The sequence below is a fragment of the Carcharhinus amblyrhynchos genome, chromosome 2 (genome assembly GCF_965287045.1).
Source record: "Carcharhinus amblyrhynchos chromosome 2, sCarAmb.v2.hapA, whole genome shotgun sequence".
In the NCBI taxonomy this organism is placed as follows: Eukaryota; Metazoa; Chordata; class Chondrichthyes; order Carcharhiniformes; family Carcharhinidae; genus Carcharhinus; species Carcharhinus amblyrhynchos.
Genome location: NC_137325.1, coordinates 64790931 through 64813816, shown reverse-complemented (window position 1 = coordinate 64813816; position 22886 = coordinate 64790931). Strand labels below are relative to the sequence as shown.

Here is a 22886-nt window from a genome sequence, read left to right as displayed (position 1 = left end):
AAACTTTGCTGTTGTTCTGTTTTTGTTTGCTTGTTGTCCTTACTCAAACTATTTATTCCACTTTGTGAGCATTGGCACCAGACCAAAAGTGGCAATGAGGCGGATTACAGCATGTTCATGGGGGCAGAAACCGGTTACAACGTGTTGTTGGTGGGGGAGTGGTGTGTATAGAGGGGCTAATTGCAGTGCATGAGGGGGTTGATATGCTGATTACAACTTTCATTAAGGAACAAAATAAATAATTGAATTGTATAATTAAAAAATTATTTTGGCAATTGATAGAGTGTTAAATAAGTACTTCACATTTGTCTTCACTTGGGAGGAGGATGTGGGTGCAGAATTCAGGGAGAAGGTCTGTGAGGTTCTTAAACAATTTGACATGAGGAAGTATTGAAGGTTTTGGTAGGTTTCAAAGTGGACTAATCCCTAGTTACCAATGAGGAGTAGGCCAGGCTGCTGTGGTGGGAAAGGAAGTAAATTACTGGGGCTCTGACCCAATTTTTTAATACTCCTCTGGCCACAAGGGAGATACAGTAAAAAGTCTGCCAACACCAGGTTTTAGTCCAACCTATTTATTTGATAATATACTCACAAGCTTTCGAGGGACACCCTCTTCGTCAGGCCTGACGAAGAGGGTGTCCCTCGAAAGCTTGTGAGTATGTTATCAAATAAATAGGTTGGACTAAAACCTGGTGTTGTCAGACTTTTTACTGTGTTTACGCCAGTCCAACGCCGGCATACCCACATCACAAGGGAGATGCCAGAGAATATGGGTGACTGTTAAAGTCACTTTTTAATAAGGGCGGTAGAGATAAACCAGGAAATTACAGAGAAGTGGGTTTCACAACAGTGGTAGAGAAACTATTGGAGAAAATTCTGCAGGAGAAAATGAATCTCCACTTGGAGAGGCTAGATCTGATCAGGGATAGTCAGCATAGTTTTGCAAAGGGAGGTCTTGCTTAATGAATTTGATCGAACTTTTCAAGGAAGTGACTGGGTGTATCCATGAGGGGGTAGTGCAGTTGATGTCCTTTATATGGATTTCAGCACAGCCTTTGACAAGGTCCCGCATGGGACACTGATAAAGAAGGTAAAAGCATATGAGATCCAGGATAATTTGGAGAGATGGATCCAAAACTGGTTTAGTGGTTGGAGCAGTAAGAAGTTCTCACAGCACCAAATTAAAGTCCAACGGGCTTATTTGGTAGCACAAGCATTCAGAGAGTTGCTCCTTCTTCAGCTGAGTGAAAAGCTGTGTTCACAAAAACGGACAGACTCAATTTACAAAATAATGGTTGGAATGCGAGTCTTTACAGGTACAGACAATGCAAGTGGAGAGTGTTAAGCACAGGTTAAAGTGGTGTGAATTGTCTCAAGCCAAGACAGTTAGTGAGATTTTGCAAGGCCAGACAAATTGTAGGGATTACAGGTAGTGTGACATGAAGCTAAGATCGTGGTTGGGACCGTCCTCATGCGTGTGGAACTTGGCTATCAGTTTTTGCTCGGCATTCTGCATTGTCGTGTGTCGTGAAGGCCGTCTTAGAGAACGCTTAGTCGAAGATCAGAGGCTAAATGCCCTTGACTGCTGAAATGTTCCCTGACATGAAGAGAACACTCCTGCCTGGTGATTGTTGAGCAAAATTCATTCATCCATTGTCATGGCGTTTACATGGTCTCCCCAATGTACCATGCCTCGGGACATCCTTTCTTGCAGCGTATCAGGTAGACAATGTTGGCTGCGTATGAGTATGTACCGGGTACGTGGTGGATGGGGTTCTCACGTGAGATGATGGCATCCGTGTCTATGATCCGGAATGTCTTGCAGAGATTGCTGTGGTATCATGGTCACTGTTCTCCTGAAGGCTGGATTGTTGCTGCAGATAATGGTCTGTTTGAGGTTGTGCAGTTGTTTGAAGGCAAGAAGTGGGGATGTAGGAACGCCCTTGGCAAGATGTTCATCTAATTCAATGACATGTTGAAGGCTCCGGAGAAAATGTCATTGCTTCTGCGCTTTGGGAAAGTATTGGACAACGAAGGATACTCTGTCCACTTTGTCCTGTGTTGATTACCTGTAAAGACGCGCATTCCAACCATTATCTTGTAAATTGAGTCTGTGTCTATATATGCCCTGTTTGTGAACACAACTCTTCACTCACCTGATGAAGGAGCAGTGCTCCAAAAGTTTGTACTACCAAATAAACCTGTTGAGCTTTAACCTGATGAGACTTCTTACTGTGCTCACCCCAGCCCAACGCCAACATCCCCACATCATTAGTGGTAGGAGACAGAGGCTGATGGGAGAAAGCAGAACCCCGCCCATCGCTCACAGAGCCCCTCCCATTGGATTCACTCATAGGCCCGTCCACGATAGCCCCGCCCCTAGGATATGATCGCTGCGAGCCCCTTCACTTGTATTCGCTAACAATCAAAGCCCCGGCCCCTGGATTCGTTAAAGATTTGAGCCCCACCCCCTGGGATCAGCTAACAATCCGAGACCCGCCCCTTGGATTCGCTCACTATCAGAGCTCCATCCCCTAGACTCACTCACTATCAGAGCTCCGTTCCCTGAACAAGATCGTTTTCAGAGTCCCGGCCCCTGGTTTCGCTCACTGTCGGAGCCCCGCCTCCTGGGATTCGCTCACTATCAGAGCCCCGCCCGCTAGTCTCGCTCACCATCAGAGCCCCGTCCCCGGGACTCACTCACTATCAGAGCCCCGCCCAGTGGGGGTCGCCCACTATCAGAACCCCGCCCTCTGGACTTGCTCACTATCGGAGTCCCGCCCCCTAGATTTCCTCACTATTAGAGCCCCGCCCCTACATTCGCTCACTATCAGAGCCCCGCCCCCAGGTTTCGCTCGCTGTTGGAGCCCCGCCTCCTGGATTCGCTCACGGTCGGAGCCCCGTCCCCCGGATTCGTTCACTATCAGAGCCCCGCCCCCTGGATTCGCTCATTGATAGAGCCCTGCCCCCGGGACTTACTCATTATCGGAGCCCCGCCCCCTGGATTCGCTCACAATCAGAGACCCGCTCCCTGGGACTCACTCATTGTCGGAGCCCCGCCCCTGGATTCGCTCATTGTCGGAGCCCCGCCCCTGGATTCGCTCATTGTCGGAGCCCCGCCCCTGGATTCGCTCATTGTCGGAGCCCCGCCTCCTGGATTCGCTCACTATCATAGCCCCGCCCCCTGAATTCGCTCACTGTCAGAGCCACGCTCCCTGGGACTCACTAATTGTCGGAGCCCCGCCCCCTGGATTCGCACATTCTCGGAGCCCCGCCCCCTGGATTCGCTCATTGTCGGGGCCCTGCCCCCTTGGTTGATTGTGGGCAAACCTGGGGGTCGGAGAATTATGGCGTCATCAACATGCGCGCCTGATGATGTGAACGACTTGGCCGAGGATCGTCGGAGTTTATCAAGTTTGAAATTTAAACTTATCAAATGTAGTTTTGATCGGCGGAAAATTTCCATGTCGTGCAGTCTGACTCTATATCAATTCCCAAACTGCTCGATGTTAATGCAGGTTCAGAGGCTCCTTTTCCCGGGCATTAACCAACCGCGGCCTCTACCGGAGCGCATCGGTTCCACATAGCAACCCCCACTCGCAGGAAGGAGAAAGCGGCTTAGCATGCCGGAGAAGCTGCAGTAACATCCGAGACTGAGTCCTGGGAGAGCCAACATGCCAGTGTGCAAATATTTTCTGGAGGGGCGCTGCCGCTTCGGGGACAACTGTTGGAATGAACACCCGCGAAGCGGAGGGAGAGGACAACTCAACACAGGTGATAGAAAGAGGGGCGAGAGAAGCAACTGGGCGGGGGGGAGGGGGGATTCGGGCGGAGTGAGCAGGACTGTAGAGTGGGAGGACGGATGGGGAGCGTGGCGAAGAGGGAAGGTGTGTGAAGAGGAAGGGAGCGTGGGAGGGGTTATAAGGAATGGGGGCATGTGGGGAGTTGGGGAGAAGTGGTGAGGGGTAACTGGACATCGGGAGTTGGGGGGGAGGGAGGGAGGAGATGGGTAGACAGTAGAGGGTTGTTGGAAAGTTGGGGAGGGCTCAGATTGTGGACTGAGGGATGTTTGAGGGGTGTGTAAGATATGGGAAAGGAATATGGGGGAACTGGACAGGAGGAAATAATCAGAACGTGAAAATAACAACAGGAGTTGAGCCTATCATACGAGCCTAAATGATCTTATTTAAAAGGTGTTGCAGTAAAATGAAGGGGGGTGCTTAGTGAGCTGCTGAGAAGAAAATGGGAACATGAATGTGAGAAGAGTGAAGTAACAGGGGTTGATGGGACAAGAGAACACTGGTTAGAAAAGAATAATGAATTTTCTGTATGTAGTTCAATCACAGCAGTCATATGCTGCTCCTTGCTGTTTGACATTATATGTATATATTCCTGTGGAGTTACTCTGTTCTGAAACTTATTTGGATTTGGTAATTTGGAAGGCTATTTCAATTCTGTGTAACCTAGATAAATGTTTAACTATTGTATTGTTAGTATTTTCTCAAAGTTGTCTGCAATGATATTTGGGTATTAAACTCAATGCATTCTCTTACTATCTCTTGCTGTATTTACAGCTACTAGATGGACCTGGGGAAATCAGTTCCAGAAACATCAGTCTAGTTATATCCAGCCATCAAGTTTCTACAGACCATCAACATGGGGAGGTAGTGGCAGGGATGTTGAGCGACGAGGATTTGGATCTGCTGATAACGGAAAGAAAGCAGCTTCGAGTTCTGGAAGCTTTCTGCAGAATAGGTTTACAGCTCTCTCTAGTGATGACCAAGATAATAATGTGGAAAACTTACTGTGAGTGCAATTGTTTTGTGCATGACTTAGTTTAAATATCAGGTTAAGTTTAATTTCTCAAGTTATTTTGACACAGCTTATCACAAAGGCAAATACACACACTATGTGAAGGATATGGGAAAGTAATTGAAATTGAATGGCAGTATCTTGAGGAAACTGTTGAAAGTGGGCATAGAAGTAGGAAGGCAAAAAGGTATAGATAAGTTTGAATCTTGGGCGAAAGGCTGATCTAGCTCCTTGGAAGTGGAGACGCTTGTGGGCAGAGTGGTGAAGAAGGCATTCAGCATGCTTGGTTTCATCGGTCAGAACATTGCATTTAGGAGTTAGAATGTCTTGTTGAAGTTGTACAAGACATTGGTAAGGCCACACTTGGAATACTGAGTGCACATCTGGTCACCCTGTTATAGAAAGGATATTATTAAACTGGAAAGAGTGCAGAAAAGGTTTACTAGAATGCTACTGGGACTTGTTGGATTGAGTTATGAGGAGAGGCTGGGTAGTGTGGGACTTTTTCTCTGCAGTGTAGGAGGCTGATGGGTGATCTTATAGAGGTCTATAAACTAATGAGGGGCATAGATCAGCTAGATAGTAAATATCTTTTCCCAAAGGTAGGGGAGTCTAAAACTAGAGGGCGTAGGTTTAAGGTGAGAGTGGAGAGATACAAAAGTGTCCAGAGGGGCAATTTTTTCACACAGAGGGTAGTGAGTGTCTGGAACAAGCTGCCAAAGGTAGTAGTAGAGGCAAGTACAATTGTCTTTTAAAAAGCATTTAGATAGTTACATGGGTAAGATGGGTATAGAAGGATATGGGTCAAATGCAGGCAATTGGGACTACCTTAGGGGTTCTAAAATAAAAAGCGACATGGACAAGTTGGGCCAAAGGGCCTGTTTCCATGCTGCAAACCTCTGATTCTATACAAGTGGGGGAGGGAATGATGCAAAGAATGACGGGGATAGATGTGAGCTGAGGTTGTAGTAGGTTGCAGGTGTCGGTTAAGGCAAAGCTCTGCAAAGTTTTGGGAATAAGTGGTTTTAGTAATGGAAATTATATGGGGTTTGAAGTGGACTTCATGTCATCCAGAACACCAGAGTTATGCACTGTTAAACTCAGTTTGAGTAAATATCCAGGGAGGAGATTGGAATCAAAAGTTAAAAGTGTAATTTTTGTTAGAAGTCAAATAAGATTGGTTTCAGATATTGCCAGCATTAACTTGGAGAATGTTCTTACTCCACTTAGTGAGTAAGTACATCTACAAGATTTCTCCCTTGACTCTCTGAGAATGGAATTGTGCAGATGTGAAACAGAACCTCGGAAGAAATGGAAATTTGGACAATAAATCTGTCCACGTTTTCTTGTCTGCAACTTAGTGTTTCTTCAATAGTATACACTTTAATTATTTTAAACATCATTTCGAGTAAATTACAAATTGGAATAAGAGTGCTTAAACCTTTCGCTTTCAGGTAAAACATTTAAAGCTTAATAAAAGATAATATACTTTAGTTTAATGTGGCTATAGTTGTAATGTATTTTATATTGATCAGTTTTATTGTAAGATGTTGTGTAACACCTTTAAACTACAGACCATATTCCTTGCTAGTTTTTTGCCTGTACTGTCCTGAAGAAATTGTCTGCTGCTAGTATACTTTCTTCTGGTGCTTTTAAAATCCCATTCAAATGTCTACTTTAAAACTGTGTGTGTTGCTGGCTATTTGTTTGACTACTGCAACTCACTGCAGGAAGGAGATTTTGGTGGCATTCATTGTATAGTAGTTACTGATTATTCAGTTTAAATATATGCAATGCCTTACTGTTTTCAATTTATTGTAGGGAAGTGGTAAGAAAGGACATTGAAACATGGGAGGTCTCTAACCAATGGCTATTTTCCTGTTATTCTGTTGCCAAAGAATATGCTTGTGTCTCAGGTATGATGCTGGTTCTACTTCTGTTTTTGTTTTTTCTAAAGTCAGTTTATCCCAGCATGTTTTTTTTTCACTTATATTTGTCTTCTCTTTTTTAAAAAAAACATATCTAAAAATGAAAATTATAGTTTTCTGGTAAAAATGGATTGATGGAATAACAAAAGTTAATTGGGTCCATTTAAACATCTTATCTAAAGTAATGTAAGAAGGCACTATATATGTATTATTCATCTACAGGTCTTGTGGACATCTCCCCTGAAGAATTGCGAATGGAATACTATAACTGTAGGGCAGGAGGCAACTTACAAAATTATGTAAGAACTATATGCTTTTGAAGTCATTTTTATAGTTCCTGGATTGTAACATTTAGTGTATGAAGAAGAAGCATAGCGAGTGATTCGGTCAAACAAGCATACCCAGTTTAAAGTTTCCTTCTACCTCTACATTCTGGTAAAACAAAAAGGATACTGCTGATCCTTCACCTGCATCTAAAATCATCACATAAGTAGCAGCCTACTCCTTAAGGCACAGGCTTTAAATGTGAATTTAATCTTCAAACGTTGTGCATAGTTTCCTTGCTTGTGACTTTGTGTCATAGTCCCCTTTTTGAAAGATCTTCATGGCTGACATCTGCAAACCCTTTTTAAACTGCTAAAAAAAAAACTCTGGTTTTAATGGATTTGTCAATAGTTGGTAGCTGCAATTTGGTTTCCAGAGTTAAAGGGCGAATGGTGTAATATGTAACTGGTTTTTGGATGTAAAGACACTTTCACTATCCTATGTAAAGGTGTGGATGCTCTATAATTTGAATGTTACATTTTCTTTTCCACTGTAAGTTAATTGAAATAAATTTGTCTTAATTTTAATAACAGAGAGGGGGATACACTGGCCCAAATTTTTCTGAAGCACCAAAATTGATGACATGCACTGTAACCCCAGCTATTGGCATGTTGCTAACTTGCTCCAAATTCTATCTTATTTTCTAATTAGAATACCTTCCACTGACCTAAGAGCTGAGGTGAGGGCACATTCACTATATGGTGTCATTGGAAAGGTTGAAGTGAACTGAGGTGTAATTTTTAAATGAATTTTAATGTACAATTATTTTAACCTGGCCCATTCCTTTTCAAGATACTTGTTAGTTTCACTGTCACATATGACCTGTAAATTTGGACCACTACAATTCAGTGCATAATGAATGATTAATTTAGAAATAAATAATTTTGCTATTAATTTCATGGTTTGCAAGAACATAAATTGCACTGAACAATCTAACTTCTAATTTTGAATTTATTGAAAAGTTCTGGTTAACAGTTTGTTTGAATTATACCAAAGATCATGTGTCAAAATTAAAATTTATGGAATAATGTGCTGACTGAGTAGATGTGCTTAATATTTTGAACCATATCTACATCAATTTTCTCCTCTTTGAAACAATGGTGATTAAATAATAAAAGTAAAAGTGGTTCAAATACTGTAGCTTAAAAAAAATGCTTGCATTGCCAATTCCTGAATTTAAATAGTGATAAAAAATACAACCATTTCATCATTCAATAAGTGGCATGTATTAAGATTTTAATTGTTACTCTGAAATGTTTGTTAACTTGTTGAATTTTGAAACAGGCTGACTCCATTCAACAATTATCAAATCAACAGAGAAACAGAATGCTTGAACTGAAAAAGCCAAATTCATCTCTAAGAAGTTCAATGGTAAGCTAAGATCAGGAAAAAGTGCATGAACGTCTGTGGATAATTTAAGCTTGCCATTTTGAAATGTAAAGATTGACTTGGACTTTTTAGGCGATTAATGGTGAAGCCATCATCCTCACTAATTATGGAGTAAATCAAAACAAATTCTAGAACCTGACCATGGGCAATGAAACATGGAAATCACAAAACGGCTGCCTGCTTCTTCACACATTTTGCTCTAACAGTATCTTTCCAAGAAATGTACCATTCACATACGTCAAAGTGCATGAGTTTTGGTACTTATCCATGAGGTATCTACTGAACTTGCTAGAAGAGGTTAGGTCTAACCTTTTGAAGTGCATGGGAATTTTTAACTGTGCTGTCAGATTTAACTGCTGCCAAACAATCTCTTTGACAGTGAAAGTTAAGGCTCAAGTGTGAAATAATAAATTTTAGAAATATAATTTCATTTTTTACTTTTATGTCTCAGCTCTCTTAATTCCATCCTTCTGTCCTCTGTTTTGCTTTCTGAACATAATTTTACATTGAATGAACTCCTCTAACTTACATTTCCTGCTTGAGACTGAAGAATCCTTACTTAGATATGTAATCTGGCTAAGGAGCCACCACACAAGCTCCCAGATTCCCTGTAGAAGAAACAATATTTATATGATTCTCCAATCACAAATTGTAGTGTAAAAATCCACAAAGTGGGCAGCTTTCATTCACTACTGACTATAAGACCTGGGTCATGGTGTTGATATAACACTTCATAATTTTCAAAATGGGCTTATATCATGTATAATTAATTTCTTTAAATTTTAAATAGACAAATACAGTTGCTGTTTTGCAGCAACATCTCACAAATACTAATGAGATGAATGACTAGTTGCTAAGGTTGTAATGGTGTTCAATAAAGTAGGAATACTGGCCAGGACAGTGAGAATTCAGTCAGATAAAATGAATCTTCACTTGCGTACTTTAAAATTGGGACTTCAAGTGAAACAGTTTCAGTGAATCATAGATTGCTATGGGAGTCAATGTTAAAACTAGAGTTGGATTCTTTCAGACATTTCTCGCCCAGAAAAAAAAATACACAAGTTTAAGTATTGTCTCATACGTTATTAAAGAGGAAGAAAATAGACTGAAATAGCAACAAATATAAAAACAGATTTTAAGAGCTCTTGCATGTAAAGCGAAGGAGACTAGTGAAAGTAAATCTGGTCCCTTGGAAGAAGAGGCAGGCAAAATGATAATGGGGAATAAGGAAATCAGAGCTTTAAAGAAATATTTTGTCTCTGTACTCATAGCAGAAGATGCACAGATCATACCAGCAAAAGCTGAGAACTGTGTGTTTAATGAGATTGACTGAAAAAGTAGTTAACGTCAGTATAAAGAATGATGGAAAATTCCCCTTGGCCTGATGGTGTACATCCTGGGGTTTAAAAGGTGGGAGTTGGAGATAGTGGATGCATTGCATTTAATCTTCCAGAATTTTCTAGATTCTGGAATGCTCCCCCATGGATTCAAAGATAACAAATGTCACCCCACTGTTCAATACAGGTGGGGCCAGAGAAGTAAATTAGTAAACTTTGGGTCAGATATCGTGTCATCAGTAATCAGAAAATCCTAGAATCTATTATTAAAGACATTTGGAAAATCTTAATGGGGTGAGACAGAAAAAAATTTGTGGAAGTGAAATTGCATTTTAGAAAATCTATTATGATTTTTTTTTGAGGATGTAGTTCACAGGGTAGATAAGAGGGACCATGTAGTATATTTAGATTTTCAGAAGGCATTTGTTAAGGTGCCACATGAGGTTATTTTACAAGGTATAATATATTAACTTGGATTGAGGATTGGTTTTAAGGACAGGGAAATATGCATAAACATGAGTTTGAATTAGAAAAGGAAGATGCAAATTAACTCACCAAACACAAACCAAAATGTGGGAAATAGCTGACACCTGAAGCTAAAGTAGTCATTATTGGATAGTGGAAGAAAAATTAAAAATGGATGAATATGAATGAAATAATTTTGAAATTAAGTAAGATGTGGTGCAATGTTGTCATTGGACACTTAGTGCTTTTGGTCAGTTATAGTTTAGAGAAGGTAAAAACAAAAGCTACTGATGCACTTGAAATATGGTTAATATTTGGGTCTGTACAAAATGTACTGATTGCCTTTATTTCTTTAAAATTCAGTACAATGTGTGATATTGATTTGTAAGTAAAGTGCCAACATTTAACATCATTTTTCTGATAGCAGTTGTGCATCTAGCCAAGAATGAGATTTTTAATTCTATCAAATTTATTTCACATTCTGGAAACTAAAGAATTAAACATTGAGAAAAAGAAAGAGAGACCAGTAACATAAAACAGTGTGCATTGAGGCAGTAAAGACCACTTGTATTTTGTTAATATCTGAGTACCATTCGATTCGACCTTTACATCCTCCAACAGTTGGGGCTCTGGAGCTGCAGCCCAGGAGAGGTTCTAGTCTCGGGCATTCCCAGTCCTGAGGAACAATCAGAAGAAGAATTTCAAGTACAAAACAGTGGGAAGGGACTAGGGCCTAGGTGGAGCAACAGAAACACTGATTAGTCAAGTCCCTGAACAAGAAGAAAAGCTTTGTCAATGAGCGAATGAAGGAGGATGGCCTTGCCTGTTACGAGCTGTTGTTGTGCTGTGATGTATTGTATTGTGTTGTGTACCTGGGGCTGGATCATATTGCTATTCACTTCCTGGGCGTTCCAGCAGTGTGGGGATTGGCAGAAGCTTTAGCACTGAGTAGTGTGAATGCACTGTATGCTAAGGATGGGGATTTGCCATGTGTTTAGTGCTGTATCTGACATATTTGATGTTGCAGGACCGCTGCAGGTTTCTTTTTTGTTTAAGATGTGGACCAGCTGTATATTTAAAAGTTGCTGTATGCCTAATGTTATGATTAAGATGGTGCTGCATTGAGCAACATGGGATGCTCCAGTTTGAAGATGACTGTGAAACTTGTGACTTTTCGGTTTATCTGGCATTGATGTGATTTCTTTTTTGGTGAATGACTGATGTACCTGCAATGAATGTCCAAATGAACAATGAAATTTGAATCTAATTGAATTCTAGATAGTGAGGTGCAAGAAAGAGTAGCATGATGATAACTGGAGTCAGAGAATTAGATGATGGTTCAGGAAGGGTCTGTACCTGTTGGAGTTTAGAAGGATGAGGAGGGATCTTATAGAGAAGTAAAAGATATTGAAAGGGATGGATAGGGTAGAGGTAGAGAGATTCTTCCTGCTCAGAAAGGACAGCAGGACTAGAGGACACAGCCTCAAGATAAAGGGAGGGCAGTTTAGAACAGAGTTGAGGAGGAACTTCTTCACTCAAAGGGTGGTGAATCTCTGGAATTCTCTGCCCGTTGAAGTGGTGGAGGCTACCTCACTAAATATATTTAAGACACAAGTAGATAGGTTTTTGGCAGACAAGGGTTATGGGGAGAAAGCGGAAAGTGGAACTGATCCACTTCAAATCAGCCATGATCTTATTGAATGGCGGGGCAGGCTCAAAGGGCTAGATGGCCTACTCCTGCTCCTCCTACTTATGTTCTTACGTAAGGCACTTGGCCTATCTTTAGTTTAGCTCCCAATAAAGGACTTGTATTTGCATAGCACCTTTGAAGACTTCAGGATGTGACCAGACTTTTTAAAGCCAATTAAGTAATTTTGCATCTATTGTAAAGTAGGAAAACAGGACATTTAATTTGTGTGTGGCAAGGTCTTCCCAGCAACAATAAAGTACATGATCAGTTCATCTGTTTTAGCATTGTTGTTGAGAGAGAAATATTGACCAGAAATCCAGAAGAACTCTTCAAATCATGCCATGGAGTCCTCGATGTTAACTGGAATGGTCAGATGGTTTCCATGTTGTATAGAGATTCGGGAGAGGGTGCTGAGAAGACTTGCGTAGATGATACCAGAAGTGAGAGGCTATACATATATCAGAAAAGGATTAATGGGCTGGGTCTCTTCTCTCTTTAAAAAAAAAGGTGGTTGAGGGAGTGACTAATTGGAGTCTTTAAAATTATGAAGCGATTTGATGGAGTGGATACAGAGAGAATGTTTCTCCCAAATCAAGAAGCTGCCAATATAAGAAAGTCAGCAAGAAATCCAAAAGGAATTCAAAGAAACATCTATACCCAAAGAGGGGTGAGAATGTGGAACTGGCTAATGTGGGTATAGATGAACTTGAAGGGGAACTGGACAAGCATGTAAAGAAGAGAATGATGGTTACGTTGATATCTTTAGATGAGGAAAAATGGGAGATATGCTCACGTGAAGTATAAACACTGCGGTTCAGTCGAATGGCCTGTTTCCATGCCATAATTTCAGTGTAATCCTATGTACATAAATGTGAAATAAGATACGTTCATCAGTTGCCTGATTTCAGATTGATGGTTTCCATCTAGTGGCAGGAGTTCATAGAATCCCTACAGTGCACGGACCACATTCCCTCCCAAGTCCTATTTACCCTGCTAATCCCCCTGGCACTAAGGTTAAATTTATCATGGCCGATCTGCCTAACTTACACATCTTTGGAGTGTGGGAGGAAACTGGAGTATGTGGAAGAAAACCGTGCAGACAAGGGAGAATGTGCAAACTCCGCATGGTCACCCGAGGCAGGAATTGAACCTGGGTCTCTGGCGCTGTGAGGCAGCAGTGCTAACCACTGCAGGAAGCAACTTAGGAAGTCCTGGAACTTCAGTGCATACTGAAAGCTGGGGCAGGACTGAGGGGGAAGAGCAGACAGGTAAAGAAATCCCCAGCAGTGGTGCACTGACCCCCAGTAGCACTAGGGAAAATGTCAGAATTTGCATGTGCGGGCTGCAGAACAGGAACTCTGTGACCAATTGTTATTGTGAATTTTGCAACATTAAATGTATATTAAAGCAAAACATTGACTCAGTTGACATTAAGTGGAAATTTGCTGTAATACCATGGGTACTACTTCTATATCTGTTTGAACAGCACTGCCTCATTCAGTGACAACTTTACCGATGAAGTACTTGCCCAATGCTAAAATGTAAACCTAGATTCTGTACTGAAATCCTAGGGTAGGGCTTGAACCTAGATCTTTCAGACAAGTGGAAATGCTACCACATGGTTTTGGCATGTAACTTTTCTTGACGATCACTCATAATTTGTCACATAAACACCTGGAAGTGTGTAATTCTGCAAAGATGAGTGGTAGGTCAGAAGATTGGACCGAGTATAAAAAACAGCGAAGATTCATTATTAATGAGGAGGGAGAAATTATTATGAGAACAAGCTAGAAACATAAAAACAGATAGCAAGAATTTCTATAGGTATTTAAAAAGAATAAGTAACATGAGCATTGGCCGTCTACCGAGTGGGAGTAAGGAATTAATGATTTAAGGTTTATTTATTAGTCACAAGTAAGGCTTACATTAACATTGCAATGACGTTACTATGAAAACCATTTAGCACAGATAATGGAAAATAAGGAAATGTTGAATGAATTGAGCAGATATTTTGCATCTATCTTCACTATAGAGCAGCAGTCTCCAAACTCTGATCTGGCTGCGGGCTGGATGTGGCCCGCGGGCTGTAGTTTGGAGATACCTGCTATAGAGGATGCACAACATCCAGAAACAACTGTGAATTGGAGGTGAAAGAGAGGGAGGAACTTAAAACAAATCACCAGGGAAACGGTGTTAAGAAAACCATCGGAACCAAAAGCTGATAGGTTTCCAGGTCCTGATCGACTTCATCCTACTGGCTTCTAAGATGGTAAATGCATTAGTTTTGATTTTCCAAAATTCCCTCCATTCTGGGAAAGTCCCATAAGAACAACTTAACAAAGAACATAAGTCGAAAGGGAGAGAAGAATTTGGTGAAATTACAATCATTACGGAAACTGTACTGAACAAACTGATGGAGTTGTGGCTGACAAGTCTCAGGGTCAGTAGGCCATTTGGCCCTTCGAGCCTGCTGCACCATTCAGTATGATCATGGCCAATCATATAACGTAGTAGCCTGATGCTACCTTCCTCCTCCCCGCCCCCCCCATAACCTTTGATCCCTTTTTCCCCAAGAGCTATATCTTGCTCCTTCTTGAAAACGTACAATATTTTGACCTCAACTGCCATCTGTTGCAATGAATTCCACAGACTGACCGTGAAGAAATTTCTCCTCATTTCAGTCCTAAGTGGTTTATACGTAGACCATGACTCTTTGTCCTGGACACCCCCACCATCGGAAAATTCTTCCGACATCTACCCTGTTTAGTCCTGGTAGAATTTTATAGGTTTCTATGCAATCTCCCTTCATTCTTCTGAACCCATGCGAGTACAATCCTAACCCACTCAATCTCCTTGTACATCAGTTCCACCAACCCAAGAATTAGTCTAGTAAACTTTTACTGCACTCCCTCTAGCAAGAACATCTTTCCTCTGGTAAGGAGACCAAAACTGCTCTTACATCAGGTGTGGCCTCACCAAGGTTCTGTATAATTGCAGCAAGTCATCCTGCTGCTGTAGTCTAATCCTCTCGCTATGAAGGCCAGTATACTATTTGCTGCCTTTACTGCCTGCATACTTCAGCAACTTGTGTACAAAGACACCCTAGTCTTGCTGCACATTCTCCCCTTTTATAGCCATTCACATAATAATCTGCCTTTAACTTTTTGTAAAGTGGATAACCTAATATTTACCTACTTATTGCCTCTGCCGTGTAAATGCCCACACACTCAACCTGTCCAAATCTCACTGAAGCATCTCTGCATCCTCCTCACAGCTCACCCTCCCACCCAGCTTTGTGTCATCTGCAAATTTGGAGAAAATGCATTTAGTTCCCTCATCTCAGTCAATTATAAATTGTGAATGGCTGGGGTTGCAGCACTGATCTTTGCAGTACCTCACTAGTCACTACCTACTGTTTGGAAAAATACCTAATAATGCCTACTGTTTCCTGTCTGCCAACCAGTTTTCTATCCACTTCAATATACCAATCCTAATCCATGCACTTTAAGTCCTGATAGACTTCATCTCAAGGTCTTAAAAGTGGTAGCTAATGAGGTAAGTAGATGCATTGTTAATTTTTCAAGATTCCCTAGATTCTGGAAAGATTCCATTAGACTGTGCCCCTCTATTCAAGGTAGGAAGGAGACAAAATGGGAAACTATAGACCAGTTAGCTTGATATCTGTCATGTTGCAGTCAATCGTTAGAGTTTATAGCTGGGCACTTAGAAAAACACTGTAATCCAGGAAGAGCCAGCATGGTTTTATGAAAGGGAAATCATGTTCAACCAATTTATTAGAGTTCTTTGAAGGAGTAACATGAACTGTGGATAAAGGGGAGCCTGTAGATATATTGTACTTGGATTTCCAGAGGGTGTTTGAAAAGGAAATTAACATCAAACGTTGTGGCACAAAGTAGGGGCTCATGGTGTGGGGGGTAACATATTAGCTTTGATAGAAGATTGGCTGGCTGACAGAAAACAGTGTGTAACAAATGGCTCTTTGCCTGATTGACAGGATGTGACAAGTGGAGTTCTGTGCTGGAGCCTCAACTTTTTACAGTTTATAATAATGACTAAGATGAGGGGAGTGAAGGCATGGTAGTTAAATTTACAGGCAACAAAAGGATAGGGAGGGAAGTATGTTATGAAGAAGACATAAGAGTTTGCAGATGGATATAGTTAGGTTGAGTGAGTAGGCAGAAATCTGGCAGTTGGAATATAATGTGGGAAAAATAAGTTGTTCACTTTAGCAGGAAGAATGAAAAAGCAGAATATTATTAAATGGAGCACAACTGCAGAATGCGAAGTGTAGAGGGATCTAGGCATTCTAGTCCATGAGTCACAAAAAGTTGTATGCAGGTACAGCATATAATCAAGCAGGCTAATGGAATGCTATTGTTTTATTACAAGAGGAATTGAACGTAAAAGCGAGGAAGTTATGCTTCAGTTACATGAGGCATTTGTGAGACCACATCGTGAATGCTGTGAGCAATTTTGGTTTGCTTATTTAAAGACGGATGTAATTGCATAAGAGATAGTTCAGAGGTTTACTAGATTGTTATCTGGAATGAGTGGGTTGTCTTATGAGGAGAGTTGGACAGGCTGGGCTTTTTGCACTGGAGTGTGGAAGACTGAATTAAAAATTAGACTAACATGAAGTATACAAGATCCTGAATGGTCTTCACAAGGTGAATGTTTCCTCTTGTGGGCGAGTCCAGAACAATGGGGCATTGTATTAAAATTAAGGGTCACCCTTGTAGATAGAGATGAAGAGAAATTTTGATATCTGTCATGTTGCAGTCAATATATCTACAGGCTCCCCTTTATCCACCTCAATTTCTTCTGAGGTTTGTCTGACTTTGGGACTTTGTCTCAGAAGGTGGTGGAAACGTGGTCATTGAACATTTTTAAGGCAAAGGTAGATAAATTCTTGTTAAGCAAGACAATCAAAAATTATTAGGAGTAGATGGGAATGTGGAACCCAAATGCAGGCAGATCATCTGTGATTTTATTGAATGGTGGAGCAGGCTTGAGGGGGAGAATGGTCGACTACTGCTCCTATTTTGTACATTTGTAAATGCCATTTTGTAACAGAACATTTTTCTGCTTTTCCCTCATACTGTTCCTGGGTTTGATATTGCATGGACCAAATGCAGAATTAAACTCTGCCTACTGTAGGACACTGTTGTATTCCCAACCCCAAAAGACATTTCCCAATTACTGTATCATGAGCCTTTCTATTTCCCATGTGCATCACTATATGACTGTTCATGGTTTTTAATGTTATACTGAATTGAAAATCTCATAGTTCAGGCTCCTGGATCATTAAAGTGGGGTTGGATTTGCAGCACATTTTTTGTCAGTGTTTGACACATTATTAACAGAAGCTGGACAATCGAGCAGTTAATAAATTACTCATGTTATTAGGGTGCAAATTTTTATAACTCAATTCTTTAATAATAAACATTTATTGTATTGTGCTGCCTGGGAAAATAATTGACTTCCTGCCAGTGGTCCCATATGCTACAGTACAAGTCATTAATGTATGGGAAAATCTGTCATCTGGACTACTTCTATTTTAAGAATTTCCAAAATATAACTTGTGATTTCTTTCTCTGCTTCTCCAGAGTACTGAATTGAGGAAACCTAACCAACAGAAACCTGCAACAGGATTTGGTGGACCGCAAACTTCAGCCTTTGGCTCAACAGGTCAGTGTTAATGCGCAATTCCCACAAAGTTTGAAAACTGAACATACTTCATTGGATTTTTTAATTGCTGAAAAATTATGGTGTTAACTTATTTCCTAAGTGTTATTTTACAGGCTGTCACTTAAAAAAAAACACAATTCACGTCTATCTCTGGTCACCGAGCTAATGCTTCTTTACTCTTGAGTAAATATCATTTTTAAGAAGCTTATTATACTAAGAAAAAAGTGACTCACAGTTAAACCTTTAAAGAATGCAACAATATTTTTGCAGTAGAATAAAAAATATAACCTAATACAAGGGTGCTATAGTGCTTGGGAGTTGTGTGGGGGCCTGTAGTGAATACGACAACATGAGTAATTTATTAACTGCTTGATTATCCAGCTTCTATTAATGGTGTCTGAGTCAAACACTGTCGTGAAATGAGTTTGCAAATCCAACTCCACTTTAATGATCCAGGAGCCTGAACTATGAGATTCTCAATTCAGTATAAGACTAAAAATCATGAGCGGTCATATAGTGATGCACATGGGAAGTAGAAAGGCTCATAATACAGTAGTTGGGAAATGTGGGGTTGAGAATACAACAGTGTCCTACAGTAGGCAGAGTTTTAATTCTGCATTTGGTCCGTGCAATATCAAACCCAGGAGCAGTGTGAGGGGAAAGCAGAAAAATGTTCCATTACAAAATGGTGTTTACAAACATACAAATAGAAGCAGTGGTCAGCCATTCTCCCCCTCAAACCTGTTGTGCTGTTCACTGTTGATAAAGAGGAAATGCCTCTAGTATATAATATAAAGCTCGCTCTTCGCACCCTGATTTTGAGAATATCGGGGCAGAGTAAGTCCAGACATTTAAGTAATTATATAAAAAAGGTTGTAATGTCAGTATTAGTGTTCAGTTAGTTGGATCATTGCTTGAGAAAGACACACCCCGCTCCCACCCCAATATACTCATCAATGCCCTAAAGCTTAACAGTGCCAGCACAAGTAAACTAGGGTACAGTGGGAGTATAGAATTAGAATTTTACAATTGAGAAGTAGGGCCCATCTCTTATGCGGCATTGCTCAAAGCTATTCATTCAGTTTATTCTATACCTGTATACAAAATATACTTTTAAATATTTCTCCATCTTTTCATAGCTATTATAGATTAAACAATTTTTTACATATATAAATATTTTATCATTCAGTTCTTTGCAATTATAGATTAGATTATTTGTTTTAGTGCTATGCTGAAAAACTTAATTCACCATCCATAATTGGCTCTTAATTTTTTAAGAAAATAGAAGATTTTAGACAAATTATGTGAAGTGCAGCAAGTATTGTTGAAGTACATAAGCCTCTGGAACTTTTATTTTGGAAACACCTTAAGTTTTCCCTTGTTTGATTTCCTAAGCCAAATTTTGTGTGACCTGTAACACTAATGAATAGGATTTTTAAAAAATGCACAATTAATTTACTTAAGTTTATTTATTAGTGTCATAAGTAGGCTTGCAATAACACTGTAATGAAGTTACTATAAAAATCTCCCACACTCTGGCGCCTGTTTGGATACATTGAGGGAAAATTTAGCTTGGCCAATGCACCTAACCAGCACGCCTTTCTGACTGTGGGAAGAAACCGGAGTATCCGGAGGAAACCCACGCAGACATGGCGAGCACACGCAGACTTCACATGATGACCCAAGGCTGGAATTGAACTCTGATCCCTGGCACTATGAGACAGTAGTGCTAATCATTGTGCCGCCCCATGCATTTGTATGTGATTTGAGAGATCTACTTTTCTGGTGGTTTAGAACATAGAACATAGAACACTACAGCACAAACAGGCCCTTCGGCCCACAAGTTGCGCCGACCACATCACCTACCAACCTACAGACCTATCTATAACCCTCAATCTCATTAAACCCCATATACTCATCCAGAAGTCTTTTAAAAGACCCCAGCGAGTTCGCCTCCACCACCACTGACGGCAGCCGATTCCATTCACTCACCACCCTCTGAGTGAAAAACTTACCCCTAACATCACTTCTGAACCTCCCTCCCCGCACCTTAAATCTGTGTCCTCTCGTAGCGACCATTTCAAACCGGGGAAATAGCCTCTGAGAGTCCACCCTATCTATTCCTCTCAACATTTTGTAAACTTCTATCAGGTCGCCTCTCAACCTTCGTCTCTCCAGGGAAAAGAGTCCCAGCTCCCTCAACCTAACTTCATAAGGCATGCCTCCCAGTCCAGGCAACATCCTTGTAAATCTCCTCTGCACCCTTTCAATAGCTTCTACATCTTTCCTATAGTGAGGCGACCAGAACTGCGCACAATACTCCAAATGAGGCCTGACAAGGGTCTTATAAAGTTCCAGCATTACCTCCCGACTCCTAAACTCAATCCCTCGATTAATGAAGGCCAGTACACCATACGCCTTCTTGACCACCTCCTCCACCTGCGAGGCCGATTTAAGAGTCCTGTGGACCCGGACCCCAAGATCCTTCTGCTCCTCAACACTACTCAGACTTCTGCCCTTAATAGTGTACTCGTTCATCCCGTTGGTTCTGCCAAAATGGACGACAACACATTTATCCGCGTTGAAGTCCATCTGCCACTTCTCCGCCCAGTCCTGCATCCTATCTATGTCCTGCTGCAACTTTTGCCATCCTTCCAGATCCATTTACTGAAATCTTACTTGGATTTGTTTCTTTCCAAAGGTTTTGCCTCCAGCTCTGTAAACAGCAGCACATTTAGTTTCAAACCCAGTGCTGGATTAGGCAATACCACAACAACAACAGGGTTTGGAAGCTCCTCAGCACCTTTGGTTCCTCCTCTGTCAAGATTTGAAACCAAACCAGCTTCTTCCTCATCAGCATTTGGAAATGCATCTACATTTGCAGCTCCCACTTCCACTTCAGCTCCAGTTTGTGGAGTGTTTGGTATTTCTGCAACCAGTTCTACTCCTAGTACGTCTGCGTTTGGAACTTCTGCTCCATTTGGAAGTAATCCAACAACAGCTTCAACTGGATTTGGGAGTTCTGCACCAACATCCTCAGTATTTGGAAGCAGTGTAACAACAACTACAAATACTTTTGGGAGCAGTGCAACACCAACAAATGTTTTTGGGAGCAGTGCAGTATCAGCACCTCAGTCCCAAAATATTTCTGTAAGCAATAATTCAATCAGTGGATATGATAAGCTGTACACACCCCGGACAGAGCTTTCAGCAGAAGACCTACAAGAATTTGAAGCAAAGAAGTTCACACTTGGAAGGATCCCTTTAAGGCCACCACCCATTGAACTTCTGAATGTATGAATTTGGCTGAATTTAAATGTAGTTGAATTGTTTAGTTGTCATGATACTTCCTTGAACAATGTACTAACTGAGGTAACAAATTAAGCTTTCTAAATTTGTTTTAGTTTTAGTAGATTTGCTACAATTATCAGCAATAGTAGGGATTTAGCATTGTAATTTATTGGCTAAATTATTTCTTGCCATCCTTATTTCCATCTCTGTCCTTCACCTTACCCATTTCAAAATTCACAAATATATCAACTAATCTATAGTTATTTCCAGATCAGAAATATATTCTAATCAGAATAAAATGGGCAGTCTGACAAATGTTTACAATATCTAAAATTAAAATAATGATGACGGAGGAATGTCAAATGCTGGGTTTTCACCAAACAGAAAGCAGTTTCACCTTAACTTTAAGTTAAAACCCCTCTTTAATGAGCCATAGGATGGATTATTTTAACTGGATAGGAAAGATCTATATTATGTGTACAATTTTATGTAAAAAAAAAATCAAGCATATAAATACATGGTACTTTTTTTATTTTTAAACTATGCACAATACCTGTTGTAATTATTCTAATAAGAATTTGCATAACATTTTACAATAATGCGTTCTAATAAATTTCATTTATAAATGTGCACATTAGGAGTGATTTCACATTTTGCTTCCTAGAAACACTGGATTGTGTAGCTAAAAGACCTGATAATCAACCATTCCCACTGTACTTGTTGAGTCTTTTACAATTATTAATTTGAAGCATATATAGTTTAAATACTCATTCTTGCAGCAATATAGCTTTGGCATTGATTTTAGACCTGTGCACGTGCAGTCATAAAGAGCCTTTTTCTTTCATAGAGTAGTTTAACACTTCACCAGGAAGTATCAAAGCTCTTCACACTCAGTGAATAACTGATAATCATAGATGGTTTATATGGTGTTCATCTGCAATTGTATGCAGATAGTTTTTGCTTATTTATCTGCTTTTAATATCTTTATGTACAAACTGATATTTAGCAAATCAGAATAAAGTGCCATATACAGAATTTTACAGTGCCTGTTTTATACAAAAGTATTTATAAATAGAGATGGACTAAATTATGGGTAATTTCACATGAGTGATCTTGAAGAGTAAAAAGACAAAAACATTCCTCGTTCACATAAGATGGTAGAAAAGATCTATAAGTTTACAGTTCACCTTATTTTAAAGCTGCAAATTTCCTGATTTTAATTATTCATTATGAAATTTGTTTCTCCTTGCTTGCAAACCAAAATACCTACCTGTGATCCATTCTTTTAGCATCTTTACATTGAATACTGAACTGAATTCCAAAAAGATGACATCCAAAACAGAAAATGTAAGGATTTCGGCCATTTGGTCAAAGCTGAAAAGATTGAGTTCTCTTCTAGACAGAAAAGTGGAATGCAGCAAAAAAGTTAATCGAGCTAGGTCTGTTTGGATGTCGGGCACCAGAGAGGATGGCGTAAAACAGACAAACTTGATATACAAATGACAGCAAATCTCTGGTAGTATTGCCAGAATAGCAGGAGTAGGAGCCTAATGAGCATTTTTATTTCACCAGCAAATTTTGGTATGTACTCCCTAATCACAGTCTTGTAGAAGGAGGCCACTTAGCACATTGAGTCTGCACTGGCTTTCTAACAGAGCATTCTACCTAGTCCTATTCCCCAGCCTTATCCCTGTAACCTTGCATATTGTTTATTTTCATCTATCAATCCAATTGTCTTTTGTAAACCTTGATTAAACCTGCCTCCACCACCCTCTAAGGAAATTCATCCCAGATTCCAACCATCCTCTGGGTGAAAAGTTGTTGCCTTGTATCATTTTTACTCTTTTTCCCAATTATTTTGAATCTGTCCTCTTTAGTTCTTGTTGCTGTCTTGAGTGGGAACAGGTTTTCACTGTTTGCCCTGTCCATACCCCTCAAGAT

At 40.4% G+C, this 22886-nt stretch overlaps 1 protein-coding gene across 1 annotated transcript; it reads left to right on the top strand.

The window, feature by feature from the left end:
- Nucleotides 1-3336: 3336 nt before the first annotated feature.
- On the top strand, nt 3337-21980 carry LOC145355128 (nucleoporin NUP42-like). The gene is made up of 7 exons (XM_080207026.1): nt 3337-3774; nt 4575-4806; nt 6634-6728; nt 6963-7039; nt 8349-8435; nt 17573-17654; nt 20356-21980. The coding sequence occupies exons 1-7, from the start codon at nt 3675-3677 to the stop codon at nt 20952-20954; spliced, it is 1272 nt and encodes a 423-aa protein (XP_080063152.1). The 5' UTR covers nt 3337-3674; the 3' UTR covers nt 20955-21980.
- The last annotated feature ends 906 nt before the right edge of the window (nt 21981-22886 follow it).